The sequence below is a fragment of the Astatotilapia calliptera genome, chromosome 10, assembly GCF_900246225.1.
Source record: "Astatotilapia calliptera chromosome 10, fAstCal1.2, whole genome shotgun sequence".
In the NCBI taxonomy this organism is placed as follows: Eukaryota; Metazoa; Chordata; class Actinopteri; order Cichliformes; family Cichlidae; genus Astatotilapia; species Astatotilapia calliptera.
The window spans coordinates 14,629,279-14,653,300 of record NC_039311.1 but is presented as its reverse complement, the minus strand read 5'-3'; the positions used below and the strand labels follow the sequence as shown (position 1 = coordinate 14,653,300).

Sequence of the window (24,022 nt, the reverse complement as noted above, 5' to 3'; positions counted from 1 at the left end):
ATTTTGACTGAAATCAGCTCCGGCCCCCTCAGAGACCCCGGATTGCATAGATGGAAGAAGCTGTATGGATTATGAACATAAATGAGCATTATTTGCTGACAAATGAATCCATTTTAAGAATATGTTCAGTTAGTTTACTATACCTGGTGCACAGATTGTTTCACCTCTGCAAAGATGAAACATAAGATGCTCCTGAATTTGGAAAACAACCATGAAGGTTTGACACTCCCATGGCCGCACCATGTTGCTTACCTCTTGCTGAATACATGCACGTTGTAGCTTCTGCAGCTGCAGTTTTCGTCACGCTACACTAACTAATTAGACTACAAGCTCACGCTGTAGGTATCACTGTAGGAACAGCTAATAGGAGCAGAAAAATTCCTTGTGCACTCGCTTACCTGACAACCTAATTAGAGAAAATTCTCCCAGCTGACAACGGGACAGAGACAGAGAGTGAAAATAACAGGGAGGGGTTGATCGCAGCACTCGATACATTAATCATGCATGCCTGGGTTTTTTGGGCCACCAGCTTGGAGACCGTAGGGATGAGATGACTGCCTCTCTGTCTTCCCTAACAGCTATGGGTGCTACAGGGAGATGGATGTTCTGGACCTTGTGTGTGTGTTTCACCGCTCAGGAGAACAGTGAGTAGGCCTGTCTTAAGAAAAGATTGAATTATTGCTGCTTTAGTACACTGCAGCAGCTTCGAGTGTTTGAAGGATTTGCAAAGTTTCACGAATGTTTGCTGCGACTCTGTGATTCTTTGCACGGATATTGCTAAGGCAGAAGGTTCCTTCTCTAGTGTAAAAGGAGACGTGACATGAATAACCTAAAACCTTATGAGTATTTAGAAAGAAGCATTTAAGCTTTTCCAGACAGAAATGTAAGACTGTGGGCGACCTCTTGATGCATGCGTGGACTGTTCGCTGTATACACATGCACAAATTCATCAAATGAGATGATATTTATTTAGTACGAGCTACAGGGGCTTTATTCATGTTAGTGCCGTTATTAATCAACTGCCTCTAAAGCGTGACCTTTTAATATTAATACAATACAGTATGTTTGACATTTTGAGTCTTAATGAAAGTCTCTCTTGAGGCCAGCATTTTCAGAACTTGTGATCTACGTAAAAACAACAAGAGAAATGACCAAACACATCCTAGTGAAGTGGCCTGTTGTTCTTCTCGTCCTGTGACGGATCTGGCTCAACCTCAGAGCTGTCAAGTTTAATTAACGACGACTGTGCTCGCTCAATTCCCACGCACACAAAAGGGCCCGGGGATGGCAGAGAGGAGGAGGGAGGAGGTTCATTATTGCAGTAATGAAGGGGAGAGTGAGGCCTGGTGCTGTCTGCACGTCAGCAGAAAAACAGCAGATGGGTGACGATAAAACAAGAAGAAATACCTGTGTGATGTCATAGGTAATGCTCGTCTCATTTGAATCTTTTCCCCCCTCCTAGCTGCGCTCAGGGTAACCATGAGAGAATCCAGTCTGGAGGTGGCTCGAGGGGATTTTGTCGTCCTGCCCTGCTCCTTCTACACCTCCGCCTCCAACCACCTCTCCAGACTCAACATCATCTGGACGCTGACTCCCTTCTCCAGTCCAGAGGCCCCGATACAGGTGTGGCAATACATCTGTCAGGGTGATGCCTTGCAATTGCATATTTTAGCATGGCTGTAGCTCATGGGGTGGAGCAGGCGATCTGCTAATTAGAGGCTTGGCGGTTAGGTTCCCTGGCTGCTCCCGTCTGCATGCCAAAGTATCCGTGGGCAAGATACTGAAGAGAAATGTCTTCACACACAAAGAACAACCCTGTAGTGCGTCACATAGAAAGCACTTGAGAATGAGGCATGTTGTATAAAGCCTTTTGAGTGTTCAGGTAGAAAGGTGCTATATAAGTTCCAGTCCATTTATATTCTCTACATATCCTGTTGTGTTCGAGTAACGTTTGTTTTAAATCCGTTTATTTCAAACGTAAGGCCCTGGACGGCTTTGGAAAATGTGAAACAGGGAATAAGTTTTACAGCTTTTCCTTCTGGCAAAGGTCTTCCCAGTGACCATTCATACTGCACCACACACACACACCAAATCCAAATTTTAAAAAAGGACATTTTCTGTGAATTAACAAAAACTTTGTTTCATTGTTACAGGACAAACTGTGAAATGAGCTTCCAGAACTTTTTCTGCCCATTTTCTACAATTTAAACCTAAAACATCGATCTGACTGATTTTTTTTTTTCACTTACTGCAGCAGCATTTCTTTATTGGGTAGAAAAACTGAGGCGTACCATTAAAACTGCAGTTATTTTCTTATATATCCCCAGGATTAAACGTGTAGCTAAACATCTTTACACTTAAGATCAAAGTGTTTGTGGCCCACAATGTAAATGGACTTTGACATCCTTGTTTTAATTGATTTCCAGGTGATTGTGTACGATCACGGGCAGGTGATTGAAGACCCCTCCCTCATTGGCAGGGTGGGTTTCACAGGTAAAATGTAAGATGATCCTCTTTTCATAGATGAAACTTGATACTGAAGACAGACAAAAACATTATTTCATGTGCTCCTTGTGCAGGTCTTCCTTTGAGTGCAGATATCATGCTAAACGACACACGGGTCTCAGATGCTGGTATTTACCGCTGCATGGTTAACAACCCACCGGAGATTACAGATCCCGGCATCGGAGAGCTGGTGCTCAGTGTTCTGGGTAAGTTATTGAGAGTTGAGCAGCTGGCAGAAGCACTCACACATTATGACCATTTACCAAAGCAGGAATTGGTGATCCATTTGTCTTTTTTTTTTCTCTGTGATTCTGACTATGATATTTGTTGTTTTCCAAACCAAATCTGCCAAAACTGCTGTGGATTTATTTGTAAAGCAAATACCGAGGAGCCAAACAGGTTAGGTTAATTAAAACATTTGTAGCCCTGCCGACAGCAATCGTGGTGCTGCTGGTGAGTCTGTTTTTTAGTTCAGACTCACACAATTTTCTAGATACAATCATGCGGCCGAGGGGAGGTTTCCTAATGACTTTGGTGGCTCTGTGACTTTTCCTCCAATGAACAACCTGCTGGGAAGATTTCTATAATATTTGGCAACACACATTCACACAGCTCTTAGGGTGAATTCTGCTATCTTAGTTGATAAACAGAGTTTGTCTCTGGTGTGAATCGGCTGATAAAGACATAATGTTGTTCAGTGCTTTGGTTGAAGCAGAGTGCATCCAATAAAGGAAAAATATTTTGAAACCTTATCAGATCTCATAATTTTGACAGAGAATTGCACAATCCCTGAAGGTTAAAACTGATTTGGGAGAGCTGCTATAACGTGAGTGTAATGTGATAAAAGGTTTGTCTAAAGTAAATCCAGCAGTTCCCATGCTTTTGGGACAAAGGACGCATAATCTGAATAGAGGTGAAGCATATGCTTAGAAGCACTTTTGTTCTTGGAAGTCAAAATTTCAGCTCATCTCAAATTTTTGAGTTATGAGCCTTAATTTGCTCAAACTTCTAAGTCAAATTTTTAAGATAACTCAAACCTTTGAGACAATAACCTGAAATTCTGACCTATAAATAGCAACATTTTTTTTTCAGTGGCAGAAATAAGCTTCTGCAGAGCAGAGCCAGGCAGAGCATAATGAAGCACGAGCATGTTCTGTTGTTACAGCAACATTACTTGTTGTAACAATAAAACAAGACTATTTTAAACTGTGTTGTCACATGTTGATATGACAACACAGATGACCACAACCCCCCAAAATACACACCATTAACTTTAGCTGTAATACAGATAAAAAGCACAGATAATGTGAAATTTGGAATGCTATCCCAGAGGCATACATTGATAAATCCATTTATACAAGAGAGTTTAAATGTTATTGAGTCAGCGGTTTACCAGATAGTTAAATTTTTACAGACCATCTTTCAGCTTTGCTTCTAAAAGCCACCGGCTTAAAAGTTCAAATGTGTGTCGTCTCGGTTTGTATCACATCTTTTAAGAAATTCATCTGTGGGTCATCTATAGTGCCGCCTTCGCTGCCTGTGTGCCAGTGGGATGGAGACATCAATATGGGAGGAAGTGTCAGGCTGTCTTGCTTGGTGGCAGAGGGCATCCCCACTCCAGAGATCCGCTGGGATAAACTGAATCCAGATGAAATCTCCCTTCCCATCAACATGGAGAGTCAGTTACACACACACACACGGATATGTATTAAACTTAAAGCACCCCTTGAGCTGAATCAAAATAATCTTGTGTGCAGATCGTTATTTAGATCTTAAAGTCCAAAAAGAGTCAACTAAATGACCCTAAAATGACGCACAATAAATGTTTGAATTTAATAGTGCAAGTGAAATATGATGGATATTATAATTGACTCCATTATAGCGCAATAAAGCTTCCGGCTATGACAAGCAGATTTAGTGCCTATTAAAAAGTATTTAACCACTTGGTGGCTTTTTCACTTAAGGCAAAAACACGCACACATGGGTCTGCTATAGAAAAAAAAGGAAGGCGTATTAAAGTCATAAGTGTTTTAAAATGAAAGTGTATTTAGGACTGTTTAAATGGAAGAGAAATTTAGTATTGCACTTCTTAGAAAAACAAAATCGACTATTTAAAGAAAGGATGGACTGAATTGGAGCATCATTAGCAAATATAACTTTAACTTTAGTCTCCAGTGTATGGGATAAGCTTTTTATTTCAGTTTTTCCCCACAGAAATAATTATGTCACTCAGCATGAGACCTGTGGCTAAAACACGAGTTTTACCAGATGTGGTACAAAAGAGCTTTTATCAAAGATCTTTGATTTAAAAAGAAAAAAAGAAAAAAAGCTTTTCTATATAAACACTTGAGTGGAAAGAAATGTCATCATCATGAAGGTTATTCTCCCACTAATGCATATCATTAACTCCTGCTTTGTGTTTTGTCCTGTTTGCTGTCTGGTGGTTTCCAAATGCTCACTTTCACTCACTCCCTCACTGGTTGGAGCAGATGGCTTCTCCTCCCTGAGCCTGGTTCTGCTGGAGGTCTCTTCCTATTAATAGGGAGCTCTTCTTACCCATTAGACTGCTGGGCTTCTCTCCCCAATACTGTAGGGTTTTTTCTTTAAATGTAAACTTCCTTGAGATAACTTTTGTTGTAAACAGGTGTTATATAAACCGAATTAAAGTGAATTTAATAACATAAAGTAGTCAAATGCTCTTTAAAAAGAGCACTGATGTGTTCTTGCTTATTTTCTCTCAGGTTAAATACTCATACATGACACACGCTTTAGATATTAGCGTTCACACATGTGCAGGTGATCCTAAATGCTCTAAATTATTGTTTTTTGACAGTTTTTTCTACTCTTAGGAGGATATGATAAATATGACTACCTCGCAGCCACAGGTACTCAGTATAGTGGCCCCAACCCACCAGCTTGTCAGATCTTTTGCTTCTGATGGGCACCCAATCAGGAGAAGGTTTCTTTGAAGTAGTGCGGAGATCCTCAAAGAGAGGGAAGCTCAGTTTGTCCTCTTCAGATGGTGGATGAAATAAAGCCATTTATAGGATCAATAAGGATTGTTTTGAAACATGAATAATGCAAAGAGTTCAAGCTTAAAAATACATATTCCTGGAAATAAGCTTAATACTCCACTTAAAAATAATTAAAGGAATACCTAGAAACACAACTGATCTCATTGGGGGGAAAAAATCCTGCCGGATATCTATATTGATGTGGACCGGGTAACAGAAGAAAGGATGCCACCTTGTTTGATGGAAATGAAAATTATTAACCTACAGAAGACTAAATTCAAAGACAAATTCAAAGGGATCTCCTCCCAGATCTGGACCAGGGCATCACTGAGCTCTGGACTGTCTGAACTGCACCCTGGCAGTGTCGGATGGACTGAAACATAAAGTCCCAGAGGTGTTCTATTGGAGCCAGTCAATGATATCAATACCTTAATTCTCCAGAAACTGTCTGCATTTTCTCACCACGTGAAGTCGGGTTATTGTCAAACACCACAAGGAACCCAGGACCCACTGCACCAGCGTAGAGTCTGACAATCCAAGGATTTCATCCTGATATCTAATGGGTCAGGGTGCCGTTGCCTAGATGATCAGATCCTGGTACTGCTGATGGTTTAAGGACCTTCTACGGCCCTGTCCTGCTCTCCTAGAGTAACTGCCTGTCTCCTCCATGCTCTTGAGACTGTGCTGGGAGACACAGCAAACCTTCTGTCAATGGCACATAGTTATGTGTTATCCTGGAGCAGTTGGCCCTGACCCTAGGGGTGAGTATTTCCTAATACTCACCCCAGCTTGTCTGACACCACCAACCACTACTGAAAACAGTCAGAAAAAATGAGAAGGACAAAAATGGCAGAGTCCTCCACCATGTAAAACCATTCCTGTCTTGGTGGTTGTCTTATTGTTGGCCTTCAATGCCCCTGTTGTTATTGTCATTAACAGCAAAGCAGCTGAAACCGATTAACAACCCCCTCTGATACTTAACTCACCACATCTATATCCCAGAAAGTTTAACTGCCTTAACGCTATATTCTGATTAAAAAGTGTTCCTTTCTAATTTTTTAGCCATTATATAATGCTGGAAGTTTAATATATATTAAGCATGAGATTTGTAAGACAGCGCACTCACCGTCATACTCGTCTTCCTCTCTCTAAGGTGAACTATCGGGCTCTGTTCAAATTGTCAACGTGTCCTCTCAGACCTCCGGCCTGTACCGATGTTCCGCCACTAACACCCTGGGAACAGAGAACTGCTACATCAACTTATCCATCTACAGCAGTAAGATCCTCTTTGTTCACCCATAACCCTCTGCCAGAGTTTTTATGCCCTGTGATAAAACGTTCTTGTATTTCTGCCCAGCCCCAGACAGTCCCTCTGGTGTACTGCAGGGTGTGCTGCTGACCTTGTCTATGTGCCTGCTGTTGCTGGCTTTGCTGGTGCTCGTTCTGTGGCTCCATCACACAGGGCAGGATGGGAGGTTGAGGAAGGGGAGAGGAGACAAGGATGAGTTTTATAACGAGATACGGTACACGCCGTCCCTGATGAAACGCTCTTTTGTTTGATTTCTCAAAGACTTTCGGGACTTTTTAATGTATCCATGTAAAAGATGTCTGCAGCCCAGACCAGTGTTCCCTGAATGTTACTCCACAGCTGTAAAGCATCAGAAACTTTGAAATAAAAGTGGAATAAACGTTCTGAAAGGTGTGATAGCAATGCGTCTCATTTATGCTCATTTCCTCCAAACCAGCTTTTAAAGGTAACCATCAATGATCCCCTCAGCTTTAACCAAAGACAAAAAACTGCACTCAAAGTCAAGTCACCATCTTTCATGTAAGTTTTCCCTGTTTTTGGTCATAATTCTGAGCTAAGCTCTTACCTGGCTTCTGCTTCACATGGACCTCGCGAACAAGAGTGGAATCATCTAACTTCTCAATAAAACAAATACCTACATTTCCCTGAAAGCATCAGGCGAGAACATTTATGCACATTATCAGAGTCGATAAATTTAGGTTGCCAGTGGGAAATGTCATTGGGTTTTCAATCCAACTCCTCCTTGTAAATCTCTTGAGAAAACCAAGCATTTTCCTTGGACGCGAGGTTGAACTGTTCAGTGTAAGAGGACAGTGACACTGCTTTTAGAGCATTTTTTTGGCTTTTGAATATTTTCAGCAGCCACACACTGGCCACTTTATTAGGTATGCCTCACTAGTATTGGGTTGGGATCCTTTTACCTTCAGTGCTGCCTCAAATCAGAAGGTGCTGGAAACATTCCTCAGAGATTTTGGTTGATGGTGACATTACATCAGCACATAATTCCAGCAGATTTGTTGGCTGCATATCCACGATGTGAATCTCCTGTTTCACCACATGCCAAAGGTGTGCCACTGGATTGAGATCTGGTGACTGTGGCAGCTGTTTGAGTACAGTGCCATAGTGCTGGAAGCACTGTGGTCAAAAAGGGATGAGCACGCTCCGCAGCAATGCTTAATTGGTACCAAGTGTGCAAGAAAATATCCCCCACACCCCTCCACCACCATGCTGAACATGATGCTATCATGTTGTTTACACCAAATCCATTTTTCCTTGGAGACATTTGTGTTAACGAGAAGTTAAACAGATTACCCGATGAAGTGGACAGGTGAGCGTACAGTTTAATTAAACCCGAGTGCCCGCTCAGTGGTGCTGTTTTTACTGTAGCACAAGGCTTTAAGCTGCTAGGACAAAGATTGAAAATCCTCCAGACAAAAACAACAGCAAAAAACAGACCAACAGGACAAATGCCAGAAAATAAAAATCACACAGCAGTTAATTTGCAAACAAAGACAAAAACCTTTAATTTAAATAGGAGGGGGAAAAAAAAATCACATAAAAAAAAGAAACTGTACAGAACATTTAACATCGACTTAAAGTTCTTAAATAAAAGACCCCGCCCCTCCAAAAGTAACTAAAAATAACAAAACTATAACAAAGTGGGATGGTGTATGATACATTTTTGTGCAAAAGAAGTATGAACCAATTCTTCCCAAACTGCACATCTTGATGTGGAGAGGGCGCCTCTCTCCACTCAGGTGTCTTTCTACAGGTAAACACGAGAGTCCCTCCCCTAAACATCAGCATAGTGTCTTTGATGTAAAAAGACCCCCCCCCCCAAAAAAAAAATCCAATAATAAAATAGATTTATATTTTAAATATATTTATATAACAAACATGCTGTACAGAACGTCAGAGATTAAGAAATCCCTTTTTTTGGACACTCACATCTGTCTGTCAACTTGTGCTTCCCCGACTCCAACTAAAAGGCAAAAAAAAAGCAAAACTGAACAAAAGTCGAGCTCCCCATCGTTTAGAAGTAAAATAAATGAAAAAAGAAAAACAGAAAACAGCACTGATCAGAAAAGTCTCTGTTTTTCCTGAGTTGTGGGAGTTTCTAATGCAGTTTAAGATGGAAGCTGACACACTTTTACCTGTTTCTTCACAGCCACTCGAGAAAAAAAAAGGAGAAAAAACCCCAAAAAACTAAGGGCTGCTCAAAAGATTAAAAGAAAGAGAGGGGGGGGGAGGAGGCTGCTGAGCTTTATCTTCTAAAAAGCTTAAAATGGCTAGATGGGGAAGGGGGGGGGGACACTGCGCAGAAAAAAAAAATTGCCTTTAACAGCATGCAGAACATCTCTTAAAAAGAGGGACTAAAAGGGAGCATCTATTGTAAGTCTTCCTGCAGAAGCAGTCAGTTCCTTTCCCAGTATACACCCTGAGAACACTGGCCTCCATCCAACTTTCCAGCAGGGAAGGGGAAAAAAAACAAAAACAAAAAAACCCCCCAAAACCCAAACAAATCATTTATGAGGAAAAAGCAGCATATGGCGATTCATGCTATGGCACGAGGTCGTTTAAGAATTCTTCACCCAGTGCGAAGAGCCGGAAACCGTCGGGGACAAAGCCAGTGGACCCGGGGAAACTTCTGGGGCTAAAATTTTTTGACAGAACTGCAAGTTTTTCTTTTATTTTTTGTTTTATGAAACTCTCCCGTTTTCTGCTTTTCACAGTGGTAAAAAAATAATAAAAATAAAGGCGTGGGAAAAGAAACAAACTTAAAGCGATTTCAGGAACACTTCCAGTTATGTTCCACACTTAAAAATAACCAAAAAGAGCCGTTGGTGAGATGGTGCAAACGTGACGACACCAAACAAACTGAGGGGAGGGGGCGGGAGGGTAGACAGAAGGCAGATTTCCAACTCAATATATCAACACACCATATAGACAAACCCCGTTAAAGACATCTGTAAGACATTATCAAATAAATATTCCACCTTTGCTTTCAGTATTTATTCAGCTTTTGTTTATTTCCAACTAAAACGCTGGATTTAACTGTTGTAGAAACAGCAGTAGTAGTGGGTATTATAGTAGTAGTAGCAGGAGATGCAGAAGCAGTAGTATAGTAACAGAAAGGCCCAGACTGCAGGCAAAGAGCACACTGGGGATACACTGATGTATCAGCCAATCACATGGTCAGTTAACCAGTGGCTAATGGTTGTCGGTAGTGTCACATCAACAGCATGATGGAGGAGGAGGACTTAAAATAGTTTCATAATGAAGACGTCTTTTGTTTCCCTGGTGCAAAAGGAGGATAAGTAACTTAAAAAACAAAAGAAAAACAAGCAGCTAAAAATATATATGGGTATCAGACAAACTGTTATTTTAGACATCAGTGCATCCCTAGCAAACACAGCTCTCCTCACAAAGCAGCCTGGACCCCGGCTATTCAGAAAGCCATGAGCTGATTGGATCTGATCAGGGAGGACATTAGTGATCAGTAATCCAAAGAAAACAAACTCAGTGCACATTTGACACCGAGGGATTCGTGAAGATTCAAGTAAAAAACAAAAAATAGAAGACATTCCACTCACCAAAGCAAAAAAAAAAAAAGAGGATTAAAAAAAAAAGTTCCTTACACTCCCAGCTTGTGAATTTGTGATCAACACAATTTTTCACAGATTTGACTCGTCCTCTGTTTGATCCTGATTAATGGAAACCAGCTCTGTCTGAAGTTCTCCAGGTTGCTAGTCAGATACAGGACTCCACGATGTCCAAGCCTACATACGCTGTAAACTAGCAGTAAAAGCACCACATGTCAGCTGGGCTGGAAGGGAGTTTGTTTTTTGTTTGGGGGGGGTGGGGGTGTTCCCTGAAACTTGCTCCAAGACAGAACTGTTGATATAGTCAGGCACCTCTGCAGGAAAATGGGCCAGAGTACAAGAATAATGTTTTCTTGTTTTATTTTCTTCTTCTTCCTCATATAATATGTGTATTTGTGCAGGGGAAAAGAAGTGGAGGCTCCTGAAATTAGCCAATATGTCATGTGAAATATTGTTTGATGCACAACTGTCCGGCGAGGATGGTTACATGTGGGGGGAAAACAAAAACAAGGCTTATTGTGGTCTCCACGCGTCCTTTAGTTGCACGTACAGCAATGTACTGGTCCTTTTTCTTTTTCTGGATTTATTATGAGGCCCCCCAAACAAAAAGAAAAAAAACCTAATGCTGCTGCAGACGTCAAGTTAGAGATTGTCCTCTAGTCTCCAGTATAGAAAAATAAACAATCCTCAAGCAAAATATCCCTTATAAGTTGCACTGGCCTGTCTGGCCTGTCATTACTTTTACAACCAAATGGTTGGCTGTAGAGACAGCGAGTGCTCAGTCAGGAAAAGAAAAAAATGTAAAATTAAAAATGAGTACATCATCAGGTCTTACGAGTTGTGATGAAAGCTGACTTTGGAATAAACAGGTTGGCTAAAATGATTTCATGGTCTGACGTGCATCAGCTCAGCATGCTATGTTTAGCTCTCTCTTGACTAACAAGAAGAGTGATGTGTATATTCCCAGATCCACGCTTGATTCAAAGTGCCATCAGAGGACTTCCAAACTGTGGCTGCGCTGAGTTAGTTCAACAACAGTTCATGGAATGAGTCCCAAAGGCTGGAATGAGTCCGGACTGGACCGGTCCACATTCAACTGCGGTGTGCTTTCACTGTAGAAACTGTCAATAGTGCAGACTCAGCGCAGGTGATCAAGTAAAGGCAGCTCTGTGGATTCCTCTCTGGGAGTGGGAGGGTCCGGGGATGGATCTGTCGTCTGAGTGGCTCCCAGTGGATCTTGCGTTAGACCGGCCTCTTGTAGGGATGCAGGAGGAGCAGGCTGAAAGAGACAGATTGATAATAAGAAGACGATTAAGTGCGTTTATCAACAGCACGACCAACAAGGCAGGCAAAGAAAAGCCCACTGCTTCATATTCACAGCTGAACAAAACAAAATGATTCAACGTGCTGTCAAAATCTGTATCATCGAGGTCCAAACAAAAGCAAATCAAGTCATTCGCACAGGCACAGGTACAAAAAGGACGTCCCACTGAGCAATCTGGATCATGATCTGAGAAAGCATGCCATATTTATAAACCACTTCCTGTTTGAATTACTGAACAACAACAAGCCACTCACTGCATATGTGCATCTGTTCAAATGAGCTTAATGCAATATCTCAGTAGGTGTGACTATCGTCTGCTGTCTGCTTACCGTCTACTGTAAAGACATCATGTAGGCAGAAATATAACTAAAGATTTACTTCATTACTGATCAATCTATCAGTTCTGTTGTCTCAGAACTCCTCAGACATTTGGTCTGTTAAAATATCCCCAAACACTCTAAAAAAATGCCCTGAGTGGGTTTGAAGAGACATTAAAATATTTTAAGGAACAATTTTTGGGGGTTAACATAAGCAAGACTCAAATCTAGGAAGCAGTAACCATAGAAACACAGCATATTCTTCTTAAGCTCCTCTTTTCCATTTTGTCCATGTGCCTGATTATTTACTTTAGCATATTACGAATACTCAGTTGTAAGCAACTCTACAAAAAACACTGATCTGATATGACAGAATGGTCTGAGTGGATTTACTAACAACAGGAGGGCTATATCTATCTGCTACCCCTGGGAAAAATTTTCAGAAATCACAATATCTCTTTCCACTGCTATGCGGATGATATCCAAGTCTATTTCCCTCTGGATTTGGATCTCCAATCCCCGCTATTGCCGTTGCTTAACTGCCTGTGTGATGTCAGAGACTGGCTATTTCATAACTCGCTTACCCTCAATGAAAACAAAACAGAAATTATCGTCTTTGGTAGCCATATGCCGTTGAAACAGCTATCGGGGACCTTAGGTTCTTATGCCAGCCATCTATCGTCTACTGTCAGAAATCTGGGAGTAGTGCTGGACAGTTCCCTCAAATTAGATAAGCAAGTGGCTGCAGTGGTAAAAACCAGCTTCTACCAACTACGCCAAATTTCGAAGGCAATGCCTTACCTACGACACAAGGACCTTGAAAGGCTCATTCATGCTTTCATAACCTCTAGACTGGACTATTGTAATTCTCTTTACTTAGGCCTCCAACTCTCCCTCATCCAACGCCTACAATTAGTCCAGAATGCCGCAGCACGCCTTTTAAGCGGCACTAGAAGACAGGATTATATCACTCCTATTCTAGCTAACCTCCATTGGCTTCCTGTCAAGTACCGTATTGTTTTTAAAATTCTTCTATACACTTTTAAAATCTTAAATAACTTGGCACCCAGTTATTTGATTGACCTTCTTAATTTATATATCCCTACAAGGGCACTCAGATCCTCTAATCAGGGGCTCCTAATGCAACCAATGTCTCGACTAAAGACGAAGGGGGATCGTGCCTTTGCTTTTGCTGCACCAAAACTGTGGAACAGCCTGCCGGTTGATGTCCGTGCGTCGGAAACTATTCAATCTTTCAAATCACGGTTAAAAACCCATTTGTTTAAGCTTGCCTTTCAAACTACTTAGCTTAATTTCTTCCCGGTTCATGCTTGTTGCAATAGTACCATCCTATAACTGTATTTTTGTTGTTGATTGTTTTCTTTTGCTGTAAACCTGCAAGTATGGCTCGTCTGTGAAGCACTTTGTTGTACCTGTGACTTTTAAATGTGCTATAGAAATAAAATTGAAATTGAATTTGCTGGATTTGTTTGATTAATAGAGAAAGAGTCAGGTGATTTATGCATCAGAGTGTACTGACTGAGCGTGAGTATCTGTATTTCTGGATCTTTTTAAAGAACTGAACAACTATGGACAGTCTCCTTACCTGTGTGCGTATGGTCTGTAATGGTGCTCCTTCCCCCTCCGTTGAAGCTGGTCCATTAAAGCCCTTCCTCCCTGAAAAACTCCACTTGCTAAAGTGGCTCTCATAGTGTAGTCCGCTGCCCGGGCCAAGGCCAGCCCGCTGGCCCGTTCTGTGCCCCGAGCTCTCCAGGAGACTTGCTGGGCAGAAGCGCTCTGGGCCTGGCAGAGGTGGAGGAGCCACTGAGCTGCTGAAGGAGAGCTGGGAGCTGGACAGCTGCTGGCCCAGGAGACCCTGGATGGAGGATGTACGCTGTAGGGATGAGAGAAGTCCTGCCTCCATTCTGCCCTCTGACTGGCTGAGCAGAGCTAATGGGAGAGGCTGAGGGTGGTGATGCCAGCTCTGGGTTGGACCAACAGGGTTGTCTGTGCCTGAAGTGTAAGAAAAAAAGCACTTTTAACTCCTAAAAATAAAATACTTGCAATACATTTCATCTTCATGTGACCATAACAAGCTAACAAAAACACCTCCATTTCTGTTTCGGTTCTTACCCATCGAGGGCTGGACAGTGGTGATGTGTGGCTGTGGAAGGCTGGAGGCTGGTGTACTCTGGGTGGTGTGAACAGCTGGGTTGGTGGAGATGGAGGTGGAGCCGCCTCCACAGTCTGAGTCTTCTATGTTCCCCCCGCTGTTGCAGCCAGCCCCGCACCCTTTCTGTAACCTGCAGGGAGACATATGTTACAGTTATGTTTACTCTCTCTTAAAGCTCATGTGTACATTTATTTAAGCAAAGAATTTGCACCTGTCCCAGCTGCTGATGAGCCAGGTGTAAATGTTGTGTGGGCTGACTGGTCCTCCCCACACAGAGCGGAGCTGGCTGTGTTCCCCAGCATAAGAGGTTGTGAGGGGGGACACGTAAATGGGGTAGCCGATGGGCTGGTCGCACGAGGAGTTAATCATATTCCTCAGCGCTTGTTTGGCATTTTGAATGCTTCCTCGTTCGGGGTTACGGTTGCGCAGGAAAACCAGCTCCTGCTGCTGCCCCGCCCACAACCCACGCACACACTCTCTGTTCACCTATGGAGGGCAGAAAAAAGAGAGATGAGGATCTGACAATCCAGGCATGTGATGAGTCAGAGACAACAAGACAAAAAAAGAAGAAGTGCTAAACGTAACAAGCTGCGACCTTGATAACTCTGAAGCTGAGGAATCTCTTGTTAAGCATGATGATCTTGTACTCGTCACTGCCGTCATCCATGATGTGGCGCAGTGCTAGGAGTGAAGGCATGTTTGCTAGAATAGCGCTTCGCCACACGGGGTCACCCTCGTGTGATATCAACATCTTTTCCTCATTGGCAGTGATGGCGTCAAACAGGACCATAGGATCCTCGTACTCATCTGGAGATGTAAAGTGATCCTGAAAGAAACACAGATTATACAAACAGTCTCACTTCAGTATCAAAAAAAAGAGTAAATATTGGCACTCCAGCACTAGTTTTCTTCTCTGGTACCTGGTGCAGTTTGAGTGACATCCGCACTCCTGGTGCTACGACCCGATTCAGCAGGTCCATATCCGCAAACACCCACTCGTCACGAGGAGATGTGATGCGGAAGTCTCCCTTGAAGAGTGCATGAAGGCCATAGAGAAACGGTTCCAAGCTGTCAAACAAACAAAACAACAATAAATCTGCCATATTCTTAGCATATATATGCATGGCATCAGCAACAGTGACAGACATGGTTGTGCGGCCTGGTGAACTTACCTTGCTGACATGCTGTGTGAGGCCGTGCCCAAGGCTCTTCTTCCCAGGATACAGAGGCCAAAACAGAGGTTGACAAGTGGAGAATCTCTTTCGCAAGTCACCGGCTAAAACACAGTGAAGCACAAATAAATTGTGCAATGTTGTACATTTAATGCCTTCTGTATTTCTGTTATTAAACATTTCACTTGTTTGTAATGATGAAAAAAGTATCCTAATGACAGACATAAAGTGGAAGACAACAGAAGATGTCATTTAGAAAAATGCGACCAAATAGCATCTTCTTGTGCACATGAAAGCAAGATATACTTGATCCGTTATGATCAAAATATGTGTAGCATAAGGGAAAAAGCACTAAAAATGCAACCCATGCATGTGACGTTATAGTTTAAATGTTGTGGAGGAGTCTTACTGTCTGGCGCCTGCTGTTGCAGTACTGAATCCAGTCCAGGTAAACCATGCAGAATGAGGACGGGGTGATGCCGGACGCTCTGTGATCATAGTCCTCGTCAATGTTCAGGTTGAAGGTGGGGTCACTGTCTACGTAGTTTGATCCGAGACAAGGTCGTAAAGCCTCCTGAATTGTTTCATTGGTCAGCCACTCTTCCAGCTTAGAAGATCGACTCACATAGTAGATGATGCTCTATTGGACACAACAAATACATAATCCAAAATACTAGTCACGCTAGGAAAACATTTTTTTTGCTCTTCATCACAGAAGTAAAACAGCCTCGAGTCAACTAAAGTAAACAAAACCAACTGCAATAAAACGCAAAAAGCATGATGTGAGAACAGAGTAAAAACAGCTCCTCAACATTGGCTCACCTTGACGTAGTATGTGATGAGGATCTTACGAAGGTCAAATACTTGCAACATGGAGGCGGCATTGTTGTCGCTGATGCTGTAGCCTTCGAGCACGTACTTTGTAGCAGCCACCTCCCAGGCCAGCCAGCGCTGTCCAAAGGCAGCATTGAATGACAACATGTGAGGCAGGTGACCTGGTTCACAGCAGCAGCAGCCTTCATCCTCCTCCACCCCCTCTGTGATTGCTTCTACCTCCCTCTGCTGACAGTAGGTACCTGGAAAGATGTGAAACATAAGGATTAGCTGCTCTATTAAAGGGCTCCAACAGATGACACTGACACAATCTGCCTGGAAAACACAACTTCAAAAAAATATATATCTGCATAATGTGTTTAAAACTTTTATGGACAGAGTTTCTGCGTGTGTTGTAATTGGCTGACGGTTTTGGCTTGAGTGGCCTCAGGATCTCGTCTTTGTTCTTGGTTTGTTTGGCTTCGTCAGCCTGTGACCTCCAGCTTGGGCTAAGGCAGTTTGCAGCTGCGAGGAAAATTAGCACCTCCAAGTCTGAGGTCCAACGGGTGTCTTCACTCAATTCAATTTTATTCATACTGCGCCAAATCAGAACAACAGTTATCTAAAGGTGCTTTATACTCTAAGGTAAAGACTGTACAATGACACGAAGGAGATCCTCCACATCTGGGATGAGTTGCTGCTCTAAGTGGAGGAGTTTAAGTATCTCTGGGTCTTATTCATGAGTCAGGAGGAGCGGAGCAAGAGATTGACAGAGTGGCACAGTATCTGTACTGGATGCTGCACTGGTCTGTTGTGGTAGAGGTATCAATTATCTCTAGCTACTCCAGCTCCCATACGGTCACAAGCTCTGGGTAGTGACTGAAAGAACAAGATCATTGATACAAGTGGTGGAAATTAGCTTCTCTGAAGGGTGACTGCTCTCTCCCACAGTGATAAGGTGATAGAGTTCAGAAAAGAGCCACTAACTCCTCCACATTTGAGGTAGTTTGATGGATCTGACTAGAATGCCTCCTACATGAGGTGTTCTGGGGCATGTCCTACTGAGAGGCAGCCCTGGGGCAAACCCAGTACACCCTGGAGAGATTATAGCTCTCCATTAATTCGGAAACGCCTCAGTTTCTGCCCAGATGAGCTGTAGGAGATCGCTGGGGAAAGGAAAATGTTGATATCTCTGCTTAGACTGCCACCCCTTGCAGAAAATGAACTTTGATAAAATCAGAAAAAGTATCTTGTGTTAAAAGGTGACCTTTTTTGTTTTCTAAAATTACGCTGGTAAGAGGTGCTGTACATAGGTTTCATGTCAACACATGAGACTCTTCAGCTAATTTGGACTGACTTTAATGAGTTTTAAAATCAATAAAATCTTGGTGAGGTTTTTAAGAGTCACCAAATTAGGCTAACATGTGTCACACGGGGTATAACCAATAAGAGATGTTATGCTTATTTAAGGCTAAACACCACCTAATTATTTGATGTGGTGTCCAAATGCCAATAGGTCTCCAATAGGTCAAAGCATTTCTGAGATACGACGAATCCAGTGACAGTGTGATCATATTCTTTAAACGCTTTAAAAGCTGTGTGCATAAAGAGAGCTCCAATCACTCATTCACTGGTCGTGACAGAGTGAGACATTATAATGAAACTTGGTGAAATGACTGTCAAAGTCAGAGTGTCAAATTTAATAATCTTTTACCCTACAGCTCTAGCAGCTGTCACAGACTCCAGCAGGAGAGAAACAAGAGGAACGATATGATTAAGAACAGGTAGAAACACTTCACTGCCCACACATTCAATGCTTGGCCTTGAATAATTTTACTCAGCTAAAAAATAAAAAAAGATTAAACTTAACCAAAAAAATCATCGGTTTTAAGGTCGTATCATTATAGATCATAAAGCCCCGCTTTGCAAAGTGACAACCTCTTCAGAGGCTGACGCACAACTTTTTTTTTTTTTTTTGAATCCTCAATGACCTTAAAATAAACCGACAGATGTGAAACTGATCTCTTTTAAGAATAAAAATATGCTGTAAGAACTTAAACACAAAGTAATCTTCAAAATATGAAGGTGAAGTGGCTTTAGACGACTTTTCAATCTCTCCCCCTCATTCCTCTGCAATCAAGCCTTCATTTTCCACGGAGATTTCATACTTAATGGCAGACATAATTGCACAGGGTACGAATTTCATCGCCAATCGTGTAATTTTTCTATCGGCATGAAATAATGTGACGACATTTACATTTATTTAACATTTACTTTATGACAAGTTAAATCGAGAAACTTCTACGTCTGCTGCCACCTAAAGCTTTATATTCCAGGGAAACTAGTGCCATCAGAAACCTCTTTTTAACTACTGATTAAGCTACAGCACCACATCCCCATAATAAGTACTTTTTCACAACATTTGACTGATGTCCACGTCACAACAAGATGGTAAACAACTAAAAACTACATTACTATTTTATGAGCTCTAAACATCGCATGCTGCTGACCTCTGAACTCTAGACCCCTCAGCTGGAAGGTCACAAGGCCGTTGCCGATTTCGATGATGTGGACCAGAGCGTTGAGGTAGTCTGACGCGAGGATGAAGCAGTCGCCCGTGCTGTAGTTCCCCCAGCGGCCGAGCAGTAAGTCTCCACAGAGGCTGTGCTGCAGAGAGCGGGTCAGGTGCTCGTAGAAAATAGAGTTCAAATTGTTGTCATCAGCACCTTAATGATAAAAACAAAACAGACTGTCACCTTCATTTCAGAACAAAAATCGGTAAGCATCGACAGGAGGGAACACTGTGGCATACCTGGGTTGCGGTCTAACTGGGTGGCAAGTCTAGTATTGGAATGATCGACCCTCTTGGTGCTGTAAACAGGACAAATTAGGATTAAAACCAAATAGATTTAATTTATATTAAGAGTGTAAGATATACAGTTTCACACTTGCAAAGGTTATTTAACCAAACACATACTTGTAGTCGCGCTCCCAGAATTTAACGGGCCTGGTGTATGAGGTGACAAATACAGCACTGCCAAGGACAGGATTGAGAGGTGTGGAGAAGATGGCAGAAAAGACAGCTTGGACAAAAAGAACAGCAGAGTCTGAAATAGCAAGAGTTAAGGACATGTCACCAAAACCCCCAAAGCAAAACAAAAATCTCCACTGAATAACTTCACTGACACTTAAGACTATCAAAATAAAGAATACAGCACAAAATAACAATAACCTCTGTGCAGTAATGCAAAACAATTCAATAATCTTGCAACATAAAATACCTTTGTCACATCTTAAAGCTACAATTTGCCATCTTATACTCTATCAACCTTAAATTTGGCACTGGTGTATTCCTACTATCACAAAATCAAGCTGAATAAGGATACGGGGCACAGCAAAGGGCTGAGCAAAGGCATGAAAGGCTGAGCCCCAAGTGATCTGCCAGGGGGCAATGTAGGTCAGCACGAAACGCAGCTTGTACAGCAGGTCCCACATCTGAAAACATTCAAACATTCATCATTATCAACTCTCACACACATGCGCATGTAAAAATAGTATTCATATTTGCTACAGAAATAAGACGATTAAGACTATTTGTGTGCAGGAAGCTGTTTCTAAAGTAGAACAAAATCATTTGTGACGAAAGAATGCTACAAATATGAAATTTTTCTAACCTTGCTGAAGAGAATGGACATGAAGTAGTAATCGATTAAGAAGGTCTCTGAGAAGTGTGGATAGTCGTAGTGGAAGAAGAGTGTGGTGAAGCACAGTGTGACGTACTGCTGCGATGGGGTACAGAAGGACGAACGCAGCAGCTTCATTCCAGCTACCGAGATAAAGAAAGCTCGGCTGCTGGAGGGTTCGAGGAAGGGGGGGGGGGGGGGGGGGGGGGGGGGGAGAAGAAAAAAATCAACATATGCTTACATATGGTTACAACAACAGAGTAAGAAATGAAATGATTATTCAACAACAGGTGCTAGTGATTGCGTGTACGTGCTACAGTTTAACCCCTTTCTTTAGAGTTTGCAGAGAAGTGTGCATAATTTTACAGTGATGTGAAAAGAAAGGTTTTCGCAACACTTTATACAGAAAAACTAAATCCACCTTTAATTCCTAGAGAATTACAGTAAGAGTGTAAGTAGCAGCAAGTTGCTGCTAATAAAAAGTTCATTAAGTGAGCATCAGCCAGTGTGTCCTTAGCCAAAAGTGAGTTGGTGCAACAGAACAATAATTCCACTCACAGCAGCAAATCTACACAAAATGTGTGAAAATTAAAAAAATTAAGATGCTGCAATGGCCCCAAAAAAGTCCAGACATTAACCTAACTGAAATGCTGTGGTGGGACCTTAATGGAGCTGTGCACAAAGAAAAGTGCACAAAAATGAATGAACTGAAGCTTTAAAAGCTACTGAATCATCACAGTTTTTTACACGACTGCAAAGACTGCTGTAAAAATCTTCACTGTGGTTCTCACACTCATTTTTTGAAAATGACGAAAACAAACTACTATTTCTTCAAAGAAAAGAAAATCACAGGTAACATACAATATACTACTACACTGTTTAATGAAATAAAACCTGACAAATTTCTCTTGATGCTCACATTTTTAAAATCACCCGTTTCAAGAGTTCAATTCAATTCGAATGGATGTATATAGTGCCAAATCACAACAACTGTCCCCACAAGAAACTTTATACTGTAGGGAAAGGGGGTACAATATTAGAGAAAACACCAACTATCAAAAGACCAGAAGAAAAAAAAAAAATCAGGCTCAGGGAGGGGCAGCTGCCACCACCGGTTGGGGATGATGGGAAAAAGAAGACAGCAGAGGGAGATGGGACATAAGGCACACATGGGAGAGTTCAACACATCCAGCAGACAGCACATGTTCACAGGGAGCAGAGATAAAGAAAAGTATAACAGTATAACATTTAAAATATTAACAGAACCAGGACGAGGAAATGCTTACTAGATGTCCAGCTCTTTGTGATTCTGGCCCACTGTTCGAGCTTCGGTGGTCAGGGAGTTCAGCACTACAGCTGGGTAGATAAAATATTTCTCCACACACTGAAGCCATGCGTACAGCTTCTCAAACCACATCAACTGAGCAGCATCTGGGTCAAACAGAAAGAAAAAAAAAAATGTTACAAATGTGGAGTAATTCACAAACTGCAGATATCCCACCACAGCTGTGAAGAAAAAGAAAAGTGAAGTTTTAAAAGAGGTTCAATACACTAATTAGCCACAACAATAAAACCACTGACAGATGACATGAATAAAACTGATCTGATCATCACTGCAGGATTGTGAGATCAGTGTTACTCACTTGGGATTCATGTGGATGTTTCTGGGTTGTAACGATACTCCCAGAAACACCCATCCTCCTCCAGCAGGCTTGTATGCTCTACCACACTGCAAAAATGCTTAGAAATTGCCTGAAGAATTCAATAAAGAGACCAGGCCTGCCCACTAAATTTCAAAAATCAAGCCTAAACTGGCCCACAGGAACTATCACTGTCACCATCTCAGTGCCAGACACCCCAAGGCTCCAATGTCCATGTTCTGATGAATCAGAGCTATTCTAGTAGCACAAGGAGAATCTATTCAATATTAAGCAGATGCTTTTAAAGTTGTGGCTGACTAGCACTATTAAAAACATTGCAAAAATTGTCTGTAAAATATTTAAAGATAAACTCAAGAAGACATGACAGTAATTTGATCATTTTAAACAACTTCTAACACAAAAATCTTGAGATAAAATAACTGATTTATTTTTAGTGTTGAGTGTATATATTACTTAATATATATTACTTAATTAATCAATGATATTCAAATCATATTCAAAATATGCAGCTGACTGTTGTTTAAAAATAGTTATGTATTGTCTGGTGAAGCAGCCTATGAAGTTTGCCGGGAGTGTTTTCTCAAGAGCACTTTCAGCTGGAGATCTTACTTTTTGTAATTAGAACAACTTATAACATTTCAGTTTCCAAAGCCTGTTATACTATACATGTATTTCTAGATGTTGTTATTTTTCTGTGCATGTGAATGAAGATAAAAGATGCAATCAGACACCCACCTCGGACCTCAAATTGACTATACTCTTTGGAGCGGAGCAAAGGGTGAGCCAGGCAGAACCATGGCAGCTGTTTGCGGAGCTGAGGCAGGAGATAGTGTGTAATGAAGCCAACAACTCCAGCCAGGATGTATAAGACAACGCTAAGAGCAGGCTGCGGAGCAAGAGCAAAAAGAGAAACATTTTAATTAAGTCTATATACAAAAATGATGCGAGAGTAAGGTCATGCATACTGCTCCAACTAACTTGAAGAGCGATGAAAACTGTGCTGGCACTGATGGCAAAGGTAATCACAGCCATGAGGGGACAGATGACGAGGTCCGAATGAAGAATCTCTTTCTATAAATAGACAGATTGATTTTAAAGCTAATTAAATCATTACATAAAAATTAAACTGCAGGCTGGTGAGCAACAGTAGTTACCACAGAGTTGCGTAGCTTATCAGGAAGAGGGTCCTTGATTTCCACAGGGGGTTCTTCTGGGTTTCGGTTCTCCAGTTCTGGGAATAATTTAGACCGGACCAGTGACCTGATGTTACGGGTAAAAAGCATAAAAGAAAGAGTTACAAGAAATACCACAGAAAGATACAATCTATCATCAAAGTCTTCACAGATGATCAAGACAGCAGCAGTGTCTCTTGGCCATTAGCATCATTTTTATGTCTTGGATTGTAGCTAACTTTGTAAAACACACAAACTACACTTTAGACTTGCTATCTATTGCTATCTATCTTGCTATATAGACTTCTTTAAGTAACTGTTAATCTATTCTGGATCTAAAAAGAAGATTCAATAAAGACTCCCAAGACCATCATTGCCGATATGAAACAGGAAATACTGACCAAAGGATGGTAGGATCGCTGCTTTGGCGGCTCAGGTGGTAGGATAAGGCCAGGAGTAGCCCACAAAACGCGGAGAACAGTACTGGAACATGGGCGTCCCCCCACGGTGCCTGATGGAAAAAAAAAAAAAAAAAGGGGGGGGGGGGGGGGGGGAGTCAAATAGACGACTGTAATAGGAAAAACACGTTCAAACTCTTCCATGTCGTGTTCAGTAAGTTCACACCTGACACTAACATAATCACACATTAACAGCTCTTTTGGCGACTTGGCTTGCCTGAACATGTCAAGGAATAGAAACACAGCTTGCACTGTTTTGATTTCTTCTTTTAATTTCCAGCTGAATAGTCAGGGGAAGTGCATTTCTACCTTTTACCAGTTAAAAATCAAACCCACTTGTCACTGAAATAATATTGTTTTACAGTACACAGTCTTATTTCTTTATATTTTGCTTCGAAGGAGTTAGACCTGTAATTTTTAAAGTGATCTTGAGCAATAGGTATCCAGGCTTTCAAAGTTTTCTCTTTGGCCATTGGCTGCTTTTTCATTCATTCAGGCCAGTCCTTGGACAAGAATGTTCTGTTAAGCCGCTTAGCACCGACCAATGAATCATTCGACCATACTGAAAACCTTACATCGCCTCACTCTCTAGTTAGTTACTGTATTCACGTCACCTGCTCACCCACCCAGAGGGGTGACAACAATACCCCATCAGCCTTTTACAGCTGAGCGCTAACAATTACAGCAATGCTTGCCTAGGAGGTCATAATATTAAAAAATAAAGGTGTTCATACTAAATTTTGACTATCAAGCTCATAAGAATTGTACAAACTCCGTTTTTGCCCTGCATATGATCCGTATTTCCTCATTTTTCAATAA

At 41.7% G+C, this 24,022-nt stretch overlaps 2 protein-coding genes across 4 annotated transcripts in view; one reads left to right on the top strand and one right to left on the bottom strand.

Annotated features, from left to right (window-relative positions):
* Positions 1 to 499: 499 nt before the first annotated feature.
* LOC113031266 (immunoglobulin superfamily member 11) lies at positions 500 to 7,230 on the top strand. The gene is made up of 7 exons (XM_026183300.1): positions 500 to 644; positions 1,463 to 1,623; positions 2,427 to 2,493; positions 2,580 to 2,711; positions 4,028 to 4,183; positions 6,673 to 6,795; positions 6,877 to 7,230. The coding sequence occupies exons 1-7, from the start codon at positions 551 to 553 to the stop codon at positions 7,077 to 7,079; spliced, it is 936 nt and encodes a 311-aa protein (XP_026039085.1). The 5' UTR covers positions 500 to 550; the 3' UTR covers positions 7,080 to 7,230.
* A 1,129-nt stretch (positions 7,231 to 8,359) lies between these two features.
* The window catches only part of LOC113030280 (pecanex-like protein 3), a 31,483-nt gene continuing 15,820 nt past the window's right edge, over positions 8,360 to 24,022 (bottom strand). For 2 of the 3 annotated variants that reach the window (XM_026181560.1, XM_026181559.1), the window contains exons 18-36: positions 23,147 to 23,256; positions 22,728 to 22,833; positions 22,552 to 22,644; positions 22,309 to 22,459; positions 21,199 to 21,343; positions 19,904 to 20,081; positions 19,616 to 19,724; positions 19,207 to 19,336; positions 19,042 to 19,100; positions 18,740 to 18,955; positions 16,239 to 16,492; positions 15,826 to 16,056; positions 15,417 to 15,520; positions 15,165 to 15,312; positions 14,840 to 15,070; positions 14,456 to 14,730; positions 14,205 to 14,374; positions 13,678 to 14,084; positions 8,360 to 11,709 (exon numbers count right to left, since the gene is read on the bottom strand). In XM_026181560.1, the coding sequence (XP_026037345.1) occupies positions 11,569 to 11,709; positions 13,678 to 14,084; positions 14,205 to 14,374; positions 14,456 to 14,730; positions 14,840 to 15,070; positions 15,165 to 15,312; positions 15,417 to 15,520; positions 15,826 to 16,056; positions 16,239 to 16,492; positions 18,740 to 18,955; positions 19,042 to 19,100; positions 19,207 to 19,336; positions 19,616 to 19,724; positions 19,904 to 20,081; positions 21,199 to 21,343; positions 22,309 to 22,459; positions 22,552 to 22,644; positions 22,728 to 22,833; positions 23,147 to 23,256 (3,258 nt within the window). In that variant the 3' untranslated portion in view covers positions 8,360 to 11,568. The remainder of the gene's footprint in view (positions 11,710 to 13,677; positions 14,085 to 14,204; positions 14,375 to 14,455; positions 14,731 to 14,839; positions 15,071 to 15,164; positions 15,313 to 15,416; positions 15,521 to 15,825; positions 16,057 to 16,238; positions 16,493 to 18,739; positions 18,956 to 19,041; positions 19,101 to 19,206; positions 19,337 to 19,615; positions 19,725 to 19,903; positions 20,082 to 21,198; positions 21,344 to 22,308; positions 22,460 to 22,551; positions 22,645 to 22,727; positions 22,834 to 23,146; positions 23,257 to 24,022) is intronic. The other variant, XM_026181561.1, reaches the window with a different exon arrangement.